Below are 19,748 nucleotides of genomic sequence, written 5' to 3' on the forward strand. Positions count from 1 at the left end.
AATCAAAGGAAAAACCTTCCACTTTGGAGGCCCTAGTTCCGCACCAGGTAGGAGCCCTGTTCCAATCGGGTACCGCCGCGCCGCGACTACCGGGCATCTCGGGACTTGTAGTCCACCTTGCTGGACTCGCCCTCCCAACAAGCACCGCGGCGGCGGTGGCAGGGCTACGTGGCTCGGCCCGCTGCGTCTGCGCGGGCAGGTGGGGCAAGATGGCTACCGAGCATGGCGTGAGGTTTGTCTGTATCCGACCCGGAACAGGGCTGGGTAAAGTGGTGCGGGCCCTTGTGCTGCTGCTGTGGTTTGCAGCCCGCGCGAGTGCGCTCTACTTCCACATTGGGGAGACAGAGAAAAAGTGCTTTATTGAAGAGATTCCGGACGAGACTATGGTCATAGGTGCGTGGGTGAAGGGAAGAGTTCTGGACAGACCGTGGTGTAGGGGCGGTGGGTATGGGACGCTCAGCTTTCCGAAGTTAGGAAGTTCGGGCTTTGCTGTATGCCCTACTGGGTGCGGACCCCGCGCCACCTCCTGCTGTGCTGACCTGATCTCTTCTCGCTTGTTTCCAGGAAATTACAGGACGCAGCTGTATGACAAGCAGCGCGAGGAGTATCAGCCGGCCACCCCCGGGCTTGGCATGTTTGTGGAGGTGAAGGATCCAGAGGACAAGGTGAGCCAGCCCCTTCACCTCGCCGAGCCTTCCACTTAGCAGGCTCTGTGACTTCCCGTCTTAGTTTCCGCTTCTGCTGAAGTGAGAACGGCAGTTGAGTTGTAGGAAGATTCTGGGTTTTCACTGTATGCCGAACTGAGGCTGCTGGAATGCCAGCTGCTCTTCTCATCTTCTTGTTGACTTCTGCATAACTCGGTTCCCTTCCCTCAGCCATTTTCCTGCCTTATGAAATGGATAATTCACTTGTATTGGGGGTGATGGGTAGATTAATTGTAGTAGTAGAAATCAGAGAATACCGTTGGCTTTAAAGCTGTGACATTTAGACTAGGTTTTCACAGAACAACTTTCAAAAAGAATGAACAGCTTCTAGTTTTGACAAATAAGGATATTAAAATGAAAAAACAAAACGCTTGGCTGTCACCTTCAGTCACCTTTATTTTTAAAAAAGAACTGGTCAGGAAATCCCTTTCCAAGAGTAGTCACTGCCAGCCTGATGTCCGACTTCACTCCTGCCCCAAATAGTTTGCAGCAAGCATGTGGCAGCTGCTGCTGCTGATCAGCTTTAGATCTTTGAGTTGTGAGTTACTTAAGGCTGTTTTTGTTAACTTTTTAGTGTTTGGAGCCTTCAGCATGATTTCCTTCCAGCTCATCTCTTCTGAAACATATACTGAAGCCCCTCTCCTTTCTCTAGGTCATCTTGGCCCGGCAGTATGGCTCTGAGGGCAGGTTCACTTTCACTTCTCATACCCCTGGTGAGCACCAGATCTGTCTTCACTCCAATTCCACCAAGTTCTCCCTCTTTGCTGGAGGCATGTTGGTAAGTGGACTCCTGTGAAACTTGAAGAATTCAGCCTCTATGGCCTGGTCAGGAGTATTGCTATTGTGAGTGTGAAATAAATATGTTGGATTTTGTGTCTCCCCAAAATACTAGGTTTTCAGTGAATACCCAGGGCACAGAGGCTGAGCTGTTTGTGTAGTCATCCCTCAATCCTGGTCCCTCCCCATCAATGGATTGCTTAAGTTCTTAAATGAAATGGTATAGCATTTTCATTCAGCTTATACATCCAGCCAAATCCTGATATATATACCATTCCTAGATTACTTATAATCTTTACTACGATGTAAATGCCATGTAAGTTGTTGGTATTTATTGTTTTGGGGATAACAACCAAAAGAGTCTGTACATGTTTAGTAGTTTTTTGTTCTTTTTTTTCGAAAATAATTTTGATCTGGGGTTGGTTGAATCTGTAGGCATGGCACCCACAGATACAGAAACCAGGCTGTCTATGCTTAGGTCAGAGCATCAGTGCAGATTTATTGTGCTGCCTTGTGAACCCAGAGTCCCATAGGTAGACAATGAGGAAGCCTCAGTTTAGTGACCAAATGAACAAATGAAGGAAAGAGGGGTCAGCTGTCAGTCTCTGGCAGGAAGATGGAGCAGGGCTTCCTGCTTCTCCATGTTGTCTTTGTCTGTCCCCAGAGAGTTCACCTTGACATCCAGGTGGGTGAACACGCTAACGACTATGCAGAAATTGCTGCCAAAGACAAGCTGAGCGAGTTGCAGCTTCGAGTGCGACAGCTAGTGGAACAAGTGGACCAGATCCAGAAAGAGCAGAACTATCAAAGGGTGAGTGCTTGGACAAACAGTGGTGGGCTTTTCTATAAGCGGTCCTCTAGCTCAGCCAGGTGTTGTGTGGTAGATTCATTATGAGATGCCCAAGGGACTTACCTGTTGCACATTGCACACGTAAAGCTGAGGGTATTATTAAGTCCATGTTGTAACTGAGGACCCAGACTTGCTTTCTTAAATCATAATTACACAGAAAATGACAGAATAGGAATTGATACAAACACCTAGGGTGTTGCTTGATTGGCTTCAGATGCTCTCAGAACCCAAAATCTCAAACTCATGTGGCCAGGGATGGACAAGTATCATGAATGAACATGTGGTGTATGGAATAGTGGAGTAACCCATCTAAGCAGGGACAGCTATTACTCAGTACTAGCAGCTGGCCTCCTTGTGGAAATGCCAGCCCTGTGTTTTCAGATCTTTTTTTCAAGAGGAGCTAGAGATGTAGGTTTTTCTGTTTTTTATTTTTGGTACTAGGATTGAATTCATGACCTAGTGCTTGCCAGGCAGGCACTTGTGCTGCTGAGCTAAACCCCCACCCAAGGTCTAGGTGTTTATGTGAAATTTTCCTGGGCTTTGAATGTTTGCAAAACTCTTATGTATAGCTAAACAAAACACATGTAAATGTCCAAACCAGTCTATTGGCCACCAGTTTGCAAGCTATGCCCATGATCTTCAAAGAACAATTTGAGAGTCTTGGACAGAGGACTTGGAGCAAGTCTAATACTGAGCATTTATAATAGTTCTTTTGCTTGGAATGATATCTCCATTACCTTACCTCTTCTTCAGATACCGGAACAGGTATACCTACCTATGTGACAGATGAGGAAACTGCTTTAGGAGAAATGATTAGCTTGCTTGAAATGACCTGACTGTTGAGGGTACATATAGTTCCCATGTAGTAATTCTTTACAGGCAGTTGGCAGACACATTAAAGGAGTTCCGTAGGGCATCCTCACAGGCTGGGAACAGAAGTTCTACCAGCCCTATCCAGCTTATACTTACCTTTTATTCTCCCCCTCAGTGGCGAGAGGAGCGTTTCCGGCAGACCAGCGAGAGTACCAACCAGCGGGTATTATGGTGGTCCATTCTCCAGACCCTCATCCTGGTGGCCATCGGTGTTTGGCAGATGCGGCATCTCAAGAGTTTCTTTGAAGCCAAGAAGCTGGTGTAGCCTTCCCAGGCCACACATGCCATTTTGCTTTCCAGGCCGGGGGACAAAGAGCCTCCTAGAACTGAGTCATCTCTGGCAAGGACTGATCTTCAGTCTGTCAGTAGCTAGAGGAGGGGGGCTGCAAGTGTCCTCACGCACAAGCCAAGTGCAGCAGCGTGGCTGGCTAATCCTGAGCAAGTGATGGGACAAAGTGCCTGTCCCCTCCCCCTGGCCTCTGGATCTTTTGCAGTAATCATCCAGGGACTGGTAAAGCCCCTGAGATCCCCATTGGCACCTTAGGATCATCACAGTGTTACTGATCAGGGATGTGAGGCTGCTGTCTGGGATGGGTGGGGGGAGGGGAGATAGTGGGTGGGCAAGCCAGTCTTCCTTCTGTCTTTTTTTTTTTTTGATAACTTGGGATTTTGAGCAGGTTGGGGCGTGGCTGTGACTTGATACTCCAGGAAACTGGCTGTTGTCTCCTTTGGCATAAACCCAGCATGGTCATTTAGGGTGTGTCTGTCTATGCAGGATGATGTGGATGGGGTTTGCAGTGTGGGCAAGTAGCCTGAAAGTTGTTGATCCTGGCTTTTTCACATGATTGTCCTTTCTGGGGCTTGAGCTGGGATGGCAGAGGCTGTGGTGCTGGTTGGGTATGGGACCTACAGAATCTTGTTACTGATTTTCAGTGAATCTAGGTTTATTATTTTGGTTTCCCAATTAAAAAGAATATTGACTTCTTGTCCAGTGTAAAATTAATCTCAGTAGGCATGACACTTAAGAGGATGTCAGTTCTTCCACTGGGCAAAGCTCTATATCCAAAGAGAACCCCACATGTGAAATTTGTTCTTCCTGTCCTCTCCTGGCCTTCTATGTGGCAGGGGTAGTGGGTATTTTCGTAGACCATCCAGCAGATAAACTATGAGATTGGGGCTCAAATTGATCATTTCCTCTGTACCAACTCCCTTGTGATGTCACAAGCATGGTAGGTGTATGCTTCCTGCCCTTTCCAGGATAGGTGAGCAGAATTATGAGTGAAGTGAGAAAACACCTGGTAACCAACTATGGTGGCATATGCCTGTCTGGACAACTTAGTGATTGGTGAGACTCGTAAAATTTAAAAGGAAGACAGGAATTTCATTGTGAAAAGCTTGGGTTGAATCCCCAGTAACACACACCCACATCTGCCCACCCACCCACCTGAGAAGGGAAAGTACTGAGTAGGGGTGGGGCTATTGGTTATTGGTGTGGAAAGGAGTCCCTGGGCTGTGATTAGGGCCAGGACTACCAGGACCACAAAGGAGAAAAGGTGCTTTTGTTTTTCCCCCAGTACTGGGGAACTATCAAGGTCCCGAGCATATTAGGTATATATTCTACCATTGAGTTGTATCCCTAGCTCCAAGGACAAGGATTCTGGGCAAAAGTGTTTAGAAAAAACAGGTGAATAGTTGATAGGGAGATGGATGAACATTCTGGGTCATTGAAAGAGGATGGTTTGAAGAAGCTGGAAAGGGAAGTTTGATTAAAGAGTCTTTGCTGGGCATGGTGGTGCATACCTGTAATCCCAGCAGTTGGGAGGCTGAGCAGGAGGATCACTGTGAGTTCAAGGCCAGCCTGTACATAGTGATACCCTGCCTCAAGTCAAAATCAGTAAGAAAAAGCCTTGAGTGACCAGTAGGAGAGTTGGATATTATGTTAACTCTGAGTTCTGATTGTAAGAACCATCTGAAGATAAATTTTGAGGAAGATGAGTCCAGCAGTGTACAAGAAAGAGTAGGACTAAGGACATAAATTTGGGGCTGTTGGACCTGGTAAGTTATATGAATGTCACATACACTTCCAATTAAAATGTGGGGTTTTTTTTTCTTTTTTGGTACCAGGAATTGAACTCATGACCTTGCGCTTACCAGGCAAGCACTTAAGCTACTGAGCTGTATCCCCAGCCAAAAAGTAGGTTTTTAAAGAATAGCTTCAAAATTACAGAAAAATTGTGAACATAGTTTTTTGTTTTTGTTTTCCCTGTTAGTGCATTTTTGAAATTGTGGTTATGCCATCATACTGCTTGTGGTGCTGGGCATGCTAGGCAAGCATTCTACCACGGAGCTATCCTCCAGCACATGATACATTTTTTAACAATGTCCTTTGTATGTTCCAGGATTCCACAACACATTTAGTTACGTGTCTCGGCTCCTGTTGGCTCTGGTAGTCTCTTAGACTTTGTTTTTTGATGTTTCCTTGATAATGTTGACAAACAGAGGTGAAGTACTTTTTAGCTTTTCCCTCACTAGAGATTTACCCAGTGTGTTGCGTGAATAGATGGAGTTCTGAGTTTTTGAAAGCACAAAGGTGATGTGTGATTCTTACCCTGTCATATTAAGGCTACTTACCAACCTAACTTTACAAATGCATGCCCCATTTTAAAGTTACTTGGATTTTCACATGAAATTTAGTTTCTTAAGATGATGAGCTCACTGTGGGACTTAATTCTGATGTGGCAGCTTGCTGAGTGGCTGTTTAGGTGGGCCTGGGTTCTCCAGGTAACGTGGTCACAGTCCTGCTTCCTTCAGTAGCCTTGTGTGACTTCTGCAGATTGGCTGTGCATTTACCTTCAGCCAAGCGGGCCAGACTTGCCAAGGTTCTGATATAGGGTGCAGTGCCTGGACAGTCACAAAACAGGGACAGGGAGGATTGAACTTTGGAATCTTAGGGGGAAAAGGGTTGCTGAGAATTATTAGCTTCCTACCATTAAGAAGTCCTCTGTAAAGCAGAGTGATTAAGATAATAATTTACCCAGGGTGGGAGATCGATGACGATAGCCTGCAACCAACCTACTTGATTTACACACACTTTAAAGTGGGGATTATAAATACCTACTCCCTAAGTATCGAGTGAAATAGTAGTGAAGAATTTAGAATGATTGGCATATAGTTAAGAACTTATTAATATTTGCTGTTTAATAGGAAACAGTTTGCCTGGAAGAGCAGAGATGATCAAATCTTAAGAATTTTGGGGCTCTAAACTGGGTGTGGAGGTACATGCCTGTAATACAATCACTGAGTCTGAGGCAGGAAGATCCCAAATTCCAGCCTTGCCTGGCCAGTTTATGGTAGCCACTTAGCAAGAACTTATCTCAGCATGGAAAATAAGGGTTTGGGATGTAGCATAGTGAGAGGGCCCTGGGTTCAAAGTCTCCCCTTACCTCAAAAAAGAAAAAAAAAAGTCTTCCCTGGTTGAGGGTAGGACAGCTGAATTCTCAGGATGTCAAGGCATATAGCACAATTTCCTATCTCTGCCTTCTGTTCTCAGCTCTATCGAAGTACCCCTGTCCTGGATGAAAACTCATTTGTTATAGAAACAGCTGTGTGCCCTGCACTCAAGTTTTCCTTTAGTCCTCGCAACACCTAAAGAATAGGAACCATTCACACACATACGTGAGGAAACAGTGACAGAGATTATGGTTTGCTTCCCTAGCTGAATTGGCAGAGCGAGGTTTCAAACCCAATCTGTCTTCAGAACCTGGCTCCTAATTGTGACCCAGGGATTCAGCCGAACACGATGCAGAGTCCTAAACTAACTTTGCTCCTCCTGGGCGGTGGAGGAATGCACCGCCTGGCTGACAACAAGGATGCCGCTCCGCGCTTCTCCGGAAGAGAGGAATTATCCACAGCGCTGGTTTTGGAAGTCTGAAGTCCGAGTCCAGGCCCATTCGGCGATCGGTTGGGCGGTCTGTGGCTTCTGGGGGTTCCGTATTCCGTGTCTCAAGTGGGTCAGAAACCAGCCTAGCGGTGGAAGCGCCCTTGCTCCTCTGCAAGCAGAACCTTGGAGGCGGCGGCTCCTGGGAGCACACGGCTCGGCCGGAGCGACGGACCTGGCGGACCGAGGGGCGGGGCGGACGGGTCTGGGCGGGGCGGGAGGCGGAGGCGCCGCGTAGGCCCGAGAGGCCCGGCCGGCCGGGCTGGGAGCTCGAGCCCATGCGCCACCGCCTCCCCCAGCGATGTTCCCCTCCCGGAGGTAAGCGGCGCAGCTGCCCTGGGAGGACGGCAGGTGAGCGGCGGCGGCCGGCGCGGACCCTGTCCTCCCGGTGCCGCGCCTTTGTGGCCCGCTTGCGGCCGCGGCGTCTGCGTCTCTGCGGGTCTCAGCCTGTGACTCCCTGTGGCTCACTGGCGCTGTCTGTGTGGGTCTCTCTCTTTCTCTGTCTCTCTGTCTCACTGTGTTTGTTTCTCCGTAAGCCTTTTTCTGGGTCTTTTTTGGGTGTGTGTTTGGTTTTCTCCACTGGCTTGTCCGTCGTGCTGCGGGTCTCTGACTTCATTGGCTCATCTTTCTGCCTTTCCCTGGATTGTGAAGACCTTTATTCCGTTTCTCTGGTGTCTGTCTCCTCCGTCACATCCATCTAGCCTCAAACCCTACCCCCTCTCCTTCATGCGCCTCAGTAACTTCTGCCATTCCAAAAGAACACACCAGACAGAAGCGTAGTATGTGCTGCCGGGTTGGCCACTGCCTGGTGTGGACTGCACAGCCCCACTTACCCATTAGTTCATTTCCTGTGCAGCTGCGTTTGCGTGGGGCCTGCCCCGCGTGTTAGGTGAGAGCTTGGCACAACTGTAGCTAATGACAACAAGCAAAATGGGCAGAGTGATTTGGCTGCCTAGATTTAGGGGGACTCCACACTTAGGCTTGAGATGTACCCTCAAACTCTTGTTTCCTGGTACACATGATAGTTGATCTTTACCCAATGACATCTCATTCCCTTTATGTCTCTTAAATTTGTTAGGTACTGTAAGACTTTGGAATTTGTTAGGCGCAGCTCTTGCCACTTTGGGGCTTCTTCAGACTTGGTGTTGAAATGAGAAGTCAGGAATAGAATAGAAAAGTCTACCAAGACTACCAAGTCAGCCATGAGCAAGAATCCTATTTAACAGACCAGAAACAGGTAACTTCCTCTTTCTGACTTCAGCCTCACATTTTTGAAATGAGGATCTTAATATCTGCATGGCTGTATGAGAACTAAAGGAGATTATATGTGTAAAACCCTTGGCATTGCCAGGCGTGGTAGTGTGTCCCTGTAATCCCAGCACTCAGGAGGATCACTGGGAGTTCCACACCAGCCTGTGCTACAAAATGAGCTCAAGGCCAGCTTGAATTGCATAGAGAAACCATGTCTCAAGAAGACAAAAACAAATGAATAAATAACCCTTGGCATTGTGCTCGGCACAGAGGAGGTAACAGTCATCTCCTAGTTACTTTTGAAGTGTTGTACAAAGGAACCAAACATTCAAACATTTTACCATGAATGACTGAGAGTAGAAATTAGAATGGAGAAATATTTCTATTTCCTGACCCTAATACATAACTGTTGCCATAAAATTTTGCTGATACCCATTCTATGCTTTTGACATAGGAGTACAAAGATCCATGTAACAAATGCAGGCTAGTGTAGTAATTAAGTGCTGGTTCTGGAGCCAACCTGTCTGGATTTGAATCCACCTCTTAGTAGCTTTGTGCAGTGATTGATGGATACAAAGCCTCATCTGGATTGCCCCTCAGAGGTAGAATGGTCTGGCCCTGAGAACAGCTGGTACTGCAGTTCTGGAGCTGGCCACCAAGTGGCACCAGGAGCAGCTGTTCTCAGGGTCCACTGTCTAGGAGAATCAAACACTGGACTCAATTAAGTTGCTTTGGGGTTTGAGCTTTTAAGAGCACAAGATGCGAATGCCTATGCGAACAGGAGTCTCATCAAAAAAGACAATCCAGATTTTTTTTTTTTTTTTGGTACCAGGGATCGAACTCAAGCCTGTGCGCTTGCAAGGCAGATGCTTATGCCGCTGAGCTAAATCCCAGCCCCTGACAATCCAGATTTTAAAAAATAGTCTAGGGAAGTACGTGAAAGACCCAAATCCATGCCATACTCCTGGATAATTGTCAGTGCTTCTTCCCCCAAAGGGCAAAGCTTGCCCCATGTCCATTTTCACAGTCTCCACCTTGTACTCAGAAAGAGCCCAGAGGGAGAGAGAGACTCTGTGGAAGTTCCAGTCTCCCTAGGTCACATGCAGGACTGGGCTCTGCTCTTCCCCAGCGGAAACAACCAGCGCAGGACCATAGGGGGTAAGTCAGAACCCCTGTGAGGGTGTCCTACTGGACCACCTCTCAGCTGCGTGTGGGGTTTGGACTTGGCTTCAGGGCTGCTGGCTTCCACACTGGCAATTGTGTCTCTAGAGAAAGGTAGGCAGTGGTCTGGCTCTGGTGTGTGACCTAAAGCATGCCTGGACTGCTTAACCTTCCCTTAACTCATTTAGCAAGCCCTTTGCTGTCTGGCCTGTGCCGAGACCACAGATAGGAGTCTGACATGGTCTTTGTGCAAGATTATGGGACATCACAAATGCTTTAAGAGGGAAGTACCAGATGCCATGGGAACGAAGGAACCTCATAAAGACATGGTAATGGGCAATGCTGACCATGACATTGGAGTTTGGTTCAGCAGAGGACTTCCAGGTAGACACAATAAAGCAGAGCATGTCAGGTTGAAGGAGCAGGCTGTGTGAGAGAGGGATGGAGCAGGAGAGAATGTGGTGAGTGCAAAGGCCTAGAGTTGTTCAGAGTAAGATTGAATGGTTGGGAGAATCTGGAGACTTGATTGAGTCACAGAGGGCTGTAACAGTTAAGCTGATGAGGTTGACTTTTATCTTGTAAACTGTCTAAGATTAAAGGGATCTGAGCAGTGAAGAACAAGATGAGTAAGAATGATCACAAAAGAACTTTGGAGGTAGAGTCTACCAGACTTGATACCTTAATTCTTGACTCTTAGAGATTGTAAACTCAATTCTTTTGTACATTATTGGTGGAGAGTGTGATTATAGAGGAAGTTTCCCTCTTATATTTATCAGTTCCTAGCTTTGCATCCTCTGGAAGTTCCAGAGGTGGGATAAAGGAACCTGTTTCTTGCACTTCCTAATTTAAAGGCAGTCTCTCGGTGTCACTCCATTATTTAAGATACTCACCTGCATGTCCAGTTTCCGAAATGAGCCGGGGTGCTGCACCAGCCCTTGTCTTTCCCTCATCTGTCTCTCTTGTCTCATAGGCTACCTCTGGGACTGAAGGTTTGAAACTCATTCTAGGAGCTGCCACTGTGCATTTTGGTCTTGCATTGCTTTGGGGGCAGGTCTGGTTTTCCCAGAGTAGATACTGGTCGTTTGATCTGGGACTCCTGCCAATACACACCCCTATCCTGGTGCGGGTAGGGAGGGAGTGTTCTGGTCAGCCTAAGAAGCAGGGCAAAGTCAAGATTTCTGCTGGGGTGAATCCACAGGGAAACAGGTTTTGAAGTCAGTGGGTTGCATCTCTCGAAGGTGGGGCATCTGCCATTGGCTCAGGACATTGAGGCACTACCCAGGGGAGGGGGCAAGCAAAGAGACAGGGAGCCTTGTGCCTGCACTGCTCATGGTCAGATGAGGATTAATTTATGGAAAGTAAAGTATGAAGGAATTCCAGCAGCTTGCAAGTTGGGAGTGCTCAGAGTATCTTGGAGGTGAGGTGGCATGAGCTGGGCTTAGAGAATTAAGCAGGATTCTGAATATGGCCGTAGCATGAGCAAAAACATTAAAATTGCTTTTGTACTAATTTCCAGGTGCTTGGGGTACACCATTCATGTATGGCCTATGCATGGGGAGGCCAGAAAAGGGGTCCATCAGAGGGTTTCAACTTGGTCCTGCCCTCTGACTCCAGCTCTACTCTTGTCCCAGGTCCAGATGGTTCCTTGGTGGCCTCCCCCGGAAATGCTCCGTCTTCCACCTCTTCGTTGCCTGTCTCTTACTGGGCTTCTTCTCCCTACTCTGGCTGCAGCTCAGCTGCTCTGGTGATGTGGCCAGGGCAGCCAGGGGACAGGGGCAGGAGACCCCAGGTCCACTCCAGGTTTGCCCCCCAGAGCTACCCCCTGAGCACTGGGAAGAAGATGCATCCTGGGGCCCCCATCGCCTGGCAGTGTTGGTGCCATTCCGTGAACGCTTTGAGGAGCTCCTGGTCTTCGTGCCCCACATGCACCGCTTTCTAAGCAGGAAGAAGATCCAGCATCACATCTATGTGCTCAACCAGGTGGATCATTTCCGGTAGGGACCACTCATTCCTCCACTCTTGACGTGGCACCCCGCACCTTGCTTAGGCCACTCAGAACATGTTCCCAATGCTGAATCCACTCAGGCCTGTGAGAAGCCACCAGGGGTAGGGGCCTGAGGATATAGGTGGTAGAGCTCTCTCACTAGGTATGATGGGAATTTTTGGGGATGGCTCAGATCAATTTCTGTTTTAGAAGGATTACTGTGACCTCTGTATGTGGAATAATTCAAGACAAAAAGATGCAGGGATACTGGATAGGTGGTCCCTGAAGTCATCAGAGATGATGTTGGCTCACCCAGGATGGTAGAAGGGCGTAAGAATCATGTAGAGAAAGGACTTGTTAGTAATTGGTTAGGGGGACTAGGAAAAGAGAGAGTCCTGCAGTTTCCCAAAGTATTAAATCCTTGTCTTTATCTCAGACTGCTCCTCTTAGTTACCACCATTCAAGCATTTCATATTCCAAAGCCTAATTCTTTTCTCTCCGACTTTATTCCTGCTGGAAGATGGACTCCAAGGATTCCTGCACCCCACCCAGTCCACAAGTCCCTGGATCCCCCCCTGTCTTCACTGCCAGCTTTCCTCCCTACTTTCTCTTAACCTGGAGTCCATGGTGCATCATTAAGAAGCACTCTGTCATGTCCATCCTTAACCTTCTGTCCCTAAACAGCAATATGTGCAGCCACACCATTCATCTCCGATGATGAACCCTGACCCAAGAAGCAGGTCCCCAGTCCTGCTGGCAGCCTGCATTCCTCTAGCCCGTCCCTGGCAGTCTTCGATACCACTTCTTGGCGTTCCTGCCTTACCCTTATGCTCAGCTGATGACTTTGCTTCTTGCTTCTAAACAAACCAGTTGAAAGAGACTTTCCTTACGCTCCACCACCTCCACTCACCTCCTAGCTTCCTTTCTGTTCTGGGAATGACTGTCCCAGTCTCTTGGGGGCCGACTTTGGCACTAGACCCCTCTCCCTCCCTCCTACTCACGGAAAGTGCTCCAGCGTCTGCCCTCTTTTGCTCCTGTATCTCTCATGTTCCCTTTGCCTTGGAGCATTCACATCTGCATACACACATACTAAGATAGCACCCCGCTAAAAAGAAAACAGGGAAATAACTACTCCCTCCATTCTGTATCCCCCTAAGCTGTCACCCCACTTCTCTTTTGCAACAGAACTCCTTCCCTTGAAATCACTCCATTAGACATTGGCCTACATTGTGACACTGAAATGACCCACTTTGAGATCACCGCTCCACTTAATCCCAAACCTTCATCCTGTCAACCCGAGAGCATCTGCTAACCAATTACCTACTCTGAGGCTTTCCCATGGCTCCTGGGACAGCACTCTGGTTCTCCTCCATCCTTGCTGGCCATCTCAGCTCATGTCTTTTGCTAATTTTTCTTCATCCCTCTCATCTCGGTGTTCCTTGGGGCTTAATGTTTGAGCATCACCTCTTTTTGAGCTGCAGTCTTTCCCTGCAAGTCTCATCCAGTCTCACAGCATTAAATTCCTGCTGACTCTTGATTCTGTATTTCCAACCCAGATTCTAGACCTTTTTCTAGATTCCAGACTTGCCTTGCATTTGCTTTGGCGAGTCTTCCAGTGGGTAGTTTCAGAGGCAGCTTGAGCTTTACATGAACCCAGTGACAGTTTTCTTCTTTTCTCTTCTTTCTTTCTTTCTTCTTGTTTTTTTTTAGATGGAGTCTCACTATGTAGTTCAGACTGACCTTGATCTTACTGTGTAGCCCAGGCTGGTCTTGAACTCATGGTGCTCCTCCTGTCTCATCCTCCTGAGTGTGACTACAAGTGAACTCCTAATTTCCCACTCAGACTTGCTTCTTCTACTGTCCTCCCCTCTTCAGAAAATGGAAACTCCATGCTTCTAGCTGCTCAAGCCGACACTGCTGTGAAGTCATCCTCATCTGGCCTTTTCTTGTTGTACAGCACCCAGTTCATCAGCAGAATATGTTTAGAATCTACCCACTTCTTGCCATCTCCACTGCTGCCTCTTTCAAACAGGCCACTGTTACCTTTTTCTCCCAGTTGGTCTCCTTCCTTTTACTGCCCCCACAACCCTTCTCAACATGTCCGCTAGTGAACCTCCTACAATATAAGCGCCTCACACCTGTGCTGCAAGTCGCATAGCAGCTCTTTACCCATCCAGCATCAGTGTCCTGGTCCTTAAGTGCAGTCAGCTCCATCAGCCCCGTCAGCCCTGGCCTCTCCCGTTCACCCCTTCACTCTTTCCAGCTGGGTTGCTGTCTCCTCTTGCCTCAGATTTTGGCAGTTGCCTTTTCCTCTGCTTGGAGCTGCGTTCCTCCAGCTTCCTTATAGCTCATTCCCTCAGGCCTTTGGATTTCTATTCAAATGCTGCCCAGTCACCCTGGCCCTCCCTGACAGCCCTGTGTAAGGGAATAGCTGCTCCCCCCCCCCCCCGCCCCAGCAAGTTTTACTCTCTTCATCTGCTTGACTTTCCCCAAAACCCTCATAACTGTCTGCCTTGTTACTTCTTCTCATTTGCTTCTTTGTTTACTCCTATAGCACTGTCAGCTCCTTGAGAGGAGGGCTTTGTTCTCTCCCTGATGTGTCTCCCAATGCAGTTGTGAACAGTTTTTAGCATTTAATAGGTGCTTAATAAACACTTGTGCAGTGAGTGGAGGGCATAGCCCTAAGTGTGAGGGATTGCTGGGCTGCGAGGAGGGACAGCGTCTCAACCCAGACGCTCCAGGGACAGGGACTCTTGTGCAGAGCTGGGACACAGAGCCAGGTAGGGAGCAAGCTCTTCTGCCCAATGCCCAACCCCAGCTACTCTGCACAGGTTCAACCGGGCAGCACTCATCAATGTGGGCTTCCTGGAGAGCAGCAACAGCACCGACTACATTGCAATGCACGACGTGGACCTGCTCCCCCTCAATGAGGAGCTGGACTATGGCTTCCCTGAGGCTGGGCCCTTCCATGTGGCCTCCCCAGAGCTCCACCCGCTCTACCATTACAAGACCTACGTGGGCGGCATCCTCCTTCTCTCCAAGCAGCACTACCAGCTGGTGAGGCCCAGCCCAACCTATTCTGCTCAGGGCTAGGGAGCCCCCCAACCCCCATCCTGTCATGCTCTGAGTGGATGCACTTGGCAAGATGGAGCAGCCATCCTGGGGTCTAGCAGATGAAGTCCTGCCTGGACCCAGCAGGGGACCCAGTGGCAGCCAGAGACCTGAGAGAAGAGGAATGAGCAAGTCGGGGGCGGGGGGGGGCGGTGCTCTGCTGTAGCAACACAAACCTCCATGACAGCTGGCAGTGGAAAATGAGATGTGCTGGCCCAAAATTGCAAAGTAGGGTAGGGAGAATGTGGCTTCAGGTGCACCTTGCCTGCCTCAGCCAGTGTCCCTGGAGTACCATGTCCTCCATCTCTCAGCCCTGCCTTTCCTATGTTAGTCAGGAACCTGTCGGTTTCAGATGTGTAGTCCTGTGAGGTTATTGTAGCTCTTCTAGGCTTTGGTGTGGTGGGAGACTGACAGCAGCCCAGACAGGAGTCCCTCAGCTGAACTCAAGAGGCTCTGGATTGCTCTGTCCCTGGTTGGGTGAGAAGAACTGAGTGGCTTAGGCTCTGGGCTTCTGTTTTCTTCAAATCATGGCTGAAACCTGCTTTATGTAAACTCAAGATTTAAAAATAGGTGTCATCATAGAGCTCACCTGTGGCTTCCTGTGTCACATAGGAAGACAGTGGCAGAGCGACTTTAGGAGAAACGAGTGTATGAAGAGAAGACAGAAGTCATTGTTTGTTGATACTCTGCCCAAAGCCATCCTCTAGAGAAATCCCTTCTGACCAGTCAGACATTTTTTGTGACACTAATCATCTCATACAAGTTCAAGGCCCCAGCCAGGAGAGGAAGAGGAGGAAGGGGGAGCCTGTCAGGCTTGGGCTGGATTCTCCTAAGCATTAGGATGCCAGAATGCCCCTGGGAGGAGGGGCAGGTGACAGATGCTGCCTGTCTTTATGTCAGTGCAATGGGATGTCTAACCGCTTCTGGGGCTGGGGCCGCGAGGATGACGAATTCTATCGGCGCATCAAAGGAGCTGGGCTCCAGGTAAGGCTCCCAATGCCTGGGCTCTGGGATCTCCTCACTCAGTGTAGCTGCCCTGAGGTTGCTTTCTCCAGCTGTGAGAAGTTCCTCCAGTTGGGAGGTGCCCACACCCTGCTTCCAATCCCTGCCAGCAACCTGACTTGCAGTGGTTGTTTCACTGGCCCTTTGTCCTCTTCTGCAGGATGGCAATACAGTCCCCTACCTAGGGTTCCTGGTAGGTGGTGGGACCCCAGAGAAGCTAGTGGTGACAGCCCAGGGCTCCAGGAGGTGTGGCCTGACCTCTGTTTTCCTCCGTCTCCTTAGCTTTTCCGCCCCTCGGGAATCACCACTGGCTATAAGACATTTCACCACCTACATGACCCAGCCTGGCGGAAGAGGGATCAGAAGCGTATTGCAGCTCAAAAACAGGTACTGGCTAATGTCCTTGTCAGGGATGGTAGTGGTGGTCTGGGGAACTGATAGGCCTGAGCATTTCACCAAGTACTGAGGACTACAGCTGCACTCTCTTTGCTTGCCCAGGTCAGTCAGTGGGCATTTTACTTAGGCACTATGGTCTGTTCTGTTGGCTGCCATTGGCTGTCTGGGTACTCTGGGTCAGCCCACACTGCAGGATCTATGCAGACTGGTGGGTGGGGGGTAAGGGGCAGGCTTACCTAACAGTGCCAGGATCCTAGCAGAGTTATGATGCTGAGATGACTGTTCTCAGAAGCAAAGGAAAAGTCCTGTTCTCCTGCTTTATTCCTGGGTGCAGGCTTGGGCAAGAGACTTCACTTCTCTGAGCTTTGGGTTCTCTCTTCATGGGCTTCACAGGAACCTTAATGATGAGGTCCTGTGAGATCGGGGACAACCAGTACCGTGAGATGCTGAGTACATGCCCTGTCCTCCTTTCCTTCCCAGGAGCAATTCAAGGTGGACCGGGAGGGAGGCCTGAACACTGTGAAGTACCGGGTGGATTCCCGCACAGCCCTGTCTGTGGGCGGGGCCCCCTGCACTGTCCTCAACATCGTGTTGGACTGTGACAAGGCTGCAACGCCCTGGTGTACCTTTGGCTGAGCGGCGCAGACAGTAAGGAAGCCTGTGCCTACAGGCCGCACAGCTGCTCAGCTGAGGCTGGAAGCCAGGCCTGGGGCCCGGCTCTCTTAGGAGACAGAGTGACCTGAAGAAACGTCCGGCTCTGTATTGCGCCAGCCTGGCCCCCAAAGGGAGGCTTGAACTGGGACAGGACACACATGCCTGAGACACTGCTGGCAATAAAGAGTGATCATTGAACGGCTGAAAATGCTTCGACTAGAACTCTCCACCTGGCCTTCCTGCTGTTGTACTCTGCCCTCCTTTGTGTGCGGAGGCCTGCAGGCAGCGGGAAGGGTTGAACTGGACAACTTCTAACTCGCCTCACTCTTGGTCCTTCCCGCCGGACTGCCTGATGCAGAGATGCGGTTTAGAAGCCACGTGGCTGATGTAGGTGGCAGTTGCCGTTGGGACGCTTAGCACTTCAGAAGCCAGCACACAAGCCCCACAGAAAAGAACAGCAGATACCAGCTCCAGCTGGTTTTCACATATAGGAATGTGGACCTCATGTTACTAGACCTTTTGATTTTTCAAAAGAAGCTAGAATGCTGGATTCTTAAGTGAAATCTGATTTTTTAATGATAGCAGCTAATTGAAACTTTTGAAAAGTACAGCAGGCCAAACAAAATGTGGTGGACCCTGGTTTGTCACTTTTGGCTGTGGAGGAGGAATGGGCAAAAGATGACCCTCTTTTAGTTGTCCAGGAATTAGGTCAGGAGTGGGATGGCAGGTCCTGATGGGAGGCGAAGCTGAGGGCACAAGGTTCAGTACACCTTGCTGCCCAAACCTCTGGGTTTCCAGGCAGCTCCCTGGGCTCCATGTGGGCAGTATGTCCACTGTCAAGCTCCCTTGGGTTGGGCTTTGACAGGGAGGGCTGCTTCATCCTGCCTCACTGTGATGGAGACAGACGAGCAATGAGGACCCACAGGACTGTGTCTCAAGTCCAGGCTGGAGGGACGGAGGGAAGTGGCAGGAAGGAAGTAGGCAAGTCCGTGGGGTGTTCCTGTAGCAGGAGGGGGACCTCCAGCAGTCTCCAGGATGACCACCAAGGAAAGGTGTAGGGTGGGGGCTGAGCAAGCCTGAGACCGCGGTGTGAAGTTGGAGGACGCCTTCGGAGGGAGTGGGAGGTGAGGGGCCCTGTGAGGCAGGTCACTCCTTCGAGGCCAGAAGAGATTGTTGGGATCATCTGAGCTGTTTATTTAGGAGTGGGACACCTTGAAGTCCTGAATAAGGAAAGGATTGAGGTCACAGAGTTGGGAGCTGGTCTAAAGAGTCCTCTGAGGATGACGTGGGGACTCTGACGTGCAGTTACATGGTTTGTGTACTGTGCCTGTGTGGAAGCTAAGAAATTTAAACAGAATGGTCGGTGTTAAGCTTGAGGTCTGACATCTAAACCACGCTTGTAATCCAGGGTGGCTGCTGCTGAGTAATTGAGCCTTACTGGTGGAAGTGAGGGGCAGACAGGCCTCAGCCGGCTGTAAGTGAAGGAAGAAAGCAGACACGGGGAGATGCAGAGTGTCTGTCCTGTGAGTCCTCTGCCTCAAGGAAGATGGGGTTCAGTTGCTAGACAGGTTCCTAGGGGCTGAGGGACACCGCAGGGCATCAGTGGGACCCAGAGCATGGCACCGTAACAGTACATTCGTCAGTCCCAATGGGAAGGGTTTCCAGAGGGGTCACCTCAGGCCTAGGCAAGTTAGGTTCAGGTGAGCCTGGCACCTTACTGTGCAGGCATGGGAGGTGGAGGGGACTCATAAGGATCTGTAGGTGCCACACCAAGCAACTTGTAATTATTTTCCTAGGGGTGCAGGAAATGAGAGTTTAGGGGGAGGGCTAGATCCGCTGTTGTAAAACATTTTAGCTGGCAGGACCCAGGGTGGGCTGAAGTGGGGTCCAAGGAGAGACAGCCTAGTCCAGATGAGAAGTGATGGGACAAGAATGAGGCGGTGAAGCCAACCTGCTGGCTTCCTGGCCAGGATCGCCTGTGTACCACTGGGCCTTTCCTGCACACAGCCACTCCCCTGCAGAGCTTTTGCCATCTCAGCTTTGAACTTTGAGAAAACATGCACACACAACAGGGCAGTTTTTGGTGTCAGCATGAGCCTGTGCAGAGTCATCACTCCCATGTTTACAACAAGAAAAATGCTCAACCACCTGAAAGGGAGCTGCTCATCTTGGACCCATGGGGGACAGGAAGTTGCAGGACAAACTGCCACCCCAAAACCTAGAGAGACAGACCCAGTGACCATCAGCTTATCTAGAGCAGAAACTGCTGGAGCCATGAACTAGTAGGGAAATTTAAACGGTGATTTTCACAAGTTGATAGAGGCTAAACGTAAAGAGTCAAAATGGACATCCATCTCCTACAAGGGAAAGGAAACATTTAAAAATATGCTCTAAACTAGGTGGTGTAGTTCAATCTCTGTAATCCCAGCTATGTGGGAGGCTGAGGCAGGAGGATAACTTGAATCTAGTGCGAGTTTAGGGTCAGCCTGAGCAACCCAGGCACCAGCACTCCCTCTCAAAACAAAAAATGTTACCAGGGCTCAACTCTCTCAGGTTAGAACAGTTTCCTCAAGAGAATGGGAAGAAAGCTAAGAGATACCTGTGAATGTCGTAACTCAGGACTCAGATGCACTAAAAACTAAGATTTAATTATAAAATTACAAAATGCTTCCCTGCCTCATTCTTGTTCCCTCTAATATGCTCAAGGCTCTGAGGGAAAAAGGAGACAACATGTAAGATCAAGTGAGTAATGGAAGCAGGTGAAAACTCAGTGAAAGGGGATGCTAGAAATAAAACCCTATAATAGGGATGAAGAATCCCCTCAAGGAGGTCACAGATAGACTGACTGGACACTGCTGAGGAAAAAATCAGTGATTCTAAAGATGTGATGGAACTTACCAAACTGAACTGCAAAAATAAAAGAGAATTTTAAAAATGCAATAATCCAAGTGCCACGGTGCATGTCTACAAATCCTAGTGCTTGGGAAGCTGAGGCAGGAGGAGCCCAATGTGTGTGTGTGTGAGGTGCTCCTGAGCTACTCAGTGAGA

General features: G+C 49.3%; 2 protein-coding genes across 5 annotated transcripts; both read left to right on the forward strand.

The window, feature by feature from the left end:
• The first annotated feature begins 182 nt into the window (after window positions 1-182).
• Window positions 183-4,189, forward strand: Tmed9 (transmembrane p24 trafficking protein 9). The gene is made up of 5 exons (XM_003473256.5): window positions 183-393; window positions 565-665; window positions 1,357-1,482; window positions 2,146-2,292; window positions 3,320-4,189. Exons 1-5 carry the CDS (start codon window positions 210-212, stop codon window positions 3,467-3,469), a joined length of 708 nt encoding a protein of 235 aa, XP_003473304.1. The 5' UTR covers window positions 183-209; the 3' UTR covers window positions 3,470-4,189.
• Window positions 4,190-7,317: 3,128 nt separating this feature from the next.
• Window positions 7,318-17,325, forward strand: B4galt7 (beta-1,4-galactosyltransferase 7). Of its 4 annotated transcripts, none has more exons than XM_063230903.1 (7): window positions 7,428-7,459; window positions 9,389-9,550; window positions 11,185-11,547; window positions 14,369-14,594; window positions 15,412-15,632; window positions 15,933-16,037; window positions 16,527-17,325. In XM_063230903.1, the coding sequence occupies exons 1-7, from the start codon at window positions 7,443-7,445 to the stop codon at window positions 16,558-16,560; spliced, it is 1,128 nt and encodes a 375-aa protein (XP_063086973.1). In that variant the 5' UTR covers window positions 7,428-7,442; the 3' UTR covers window positions 16,561-17,325. The 4 variants fall into 4 exon arrangements, with proteins under 4 accessions (XP_063086976.1, XP_063086973.1, XP_063086974.1 ...); XM_063230904.1 differs by having other exon boundaries at window positions 15,549-15,632; XM_063230906.1 differs by lacking the exon at window positions 9,389-9,550 and having other exon boundaries at window positions 7,318-7,459.
• The last annotated feature ends 2,423 nt before the right edge of the window (window positions 17,326-19,748 follow it).

Source organism: Cavia porcellus, unplaced genomic scaffold, assembly GCF_034190915.1.
Source record: "Cavia porcellus strain 051 isolate PalLab524CR breed Dunkin Hartley unplaced genomic scaffold, mCavPor4.1 scaffold_19, whole genome shotgun sequence".
NCBI lineage: Eukaryota > Metazoa > Chordata > Mammalia > Rodentia > Caviidae > Cavia > Cavia porcellus.

Coding starts and splice junctions, on each gene's coding strand:
- Tmed9 (XM_003473256.5), top strand. CDS start 210: ATGGCTACCGAGCATGGCGTGAGGTTTGTCTGTATCCGACCCGGAACA. Junction 394..564: donor GGACGAGACTATGGTCATAG/GTGCGTGGGTGA, acceptor GCTTGTTTCCAG/GAAATTACAGGACGCAGCTG. Junction 666..1,356: donor TGAAGGATCCAGAGGACAAG/GTGAGCCAGCCC, acceptor TCCTTTCTCTAG/GTCATCTTGGCCCGGCAGTA.
- B4galt7 (XM_063230903.1), top strand. Junction 11,548..14,368: donor AACCAGGTGGATCATTTCCG/GTAGGGACCACT, acceptor TACTCTGCACAG/GTTCAACCGGGCAGCACTCA. Junction 14,595..15,411: donor CCAAGCAGCACTACCAGCTG/GTGAGGCCCAGC, acceptor ATCTCATACAAG/TTCAAGGCCCCAGCCAGGAG.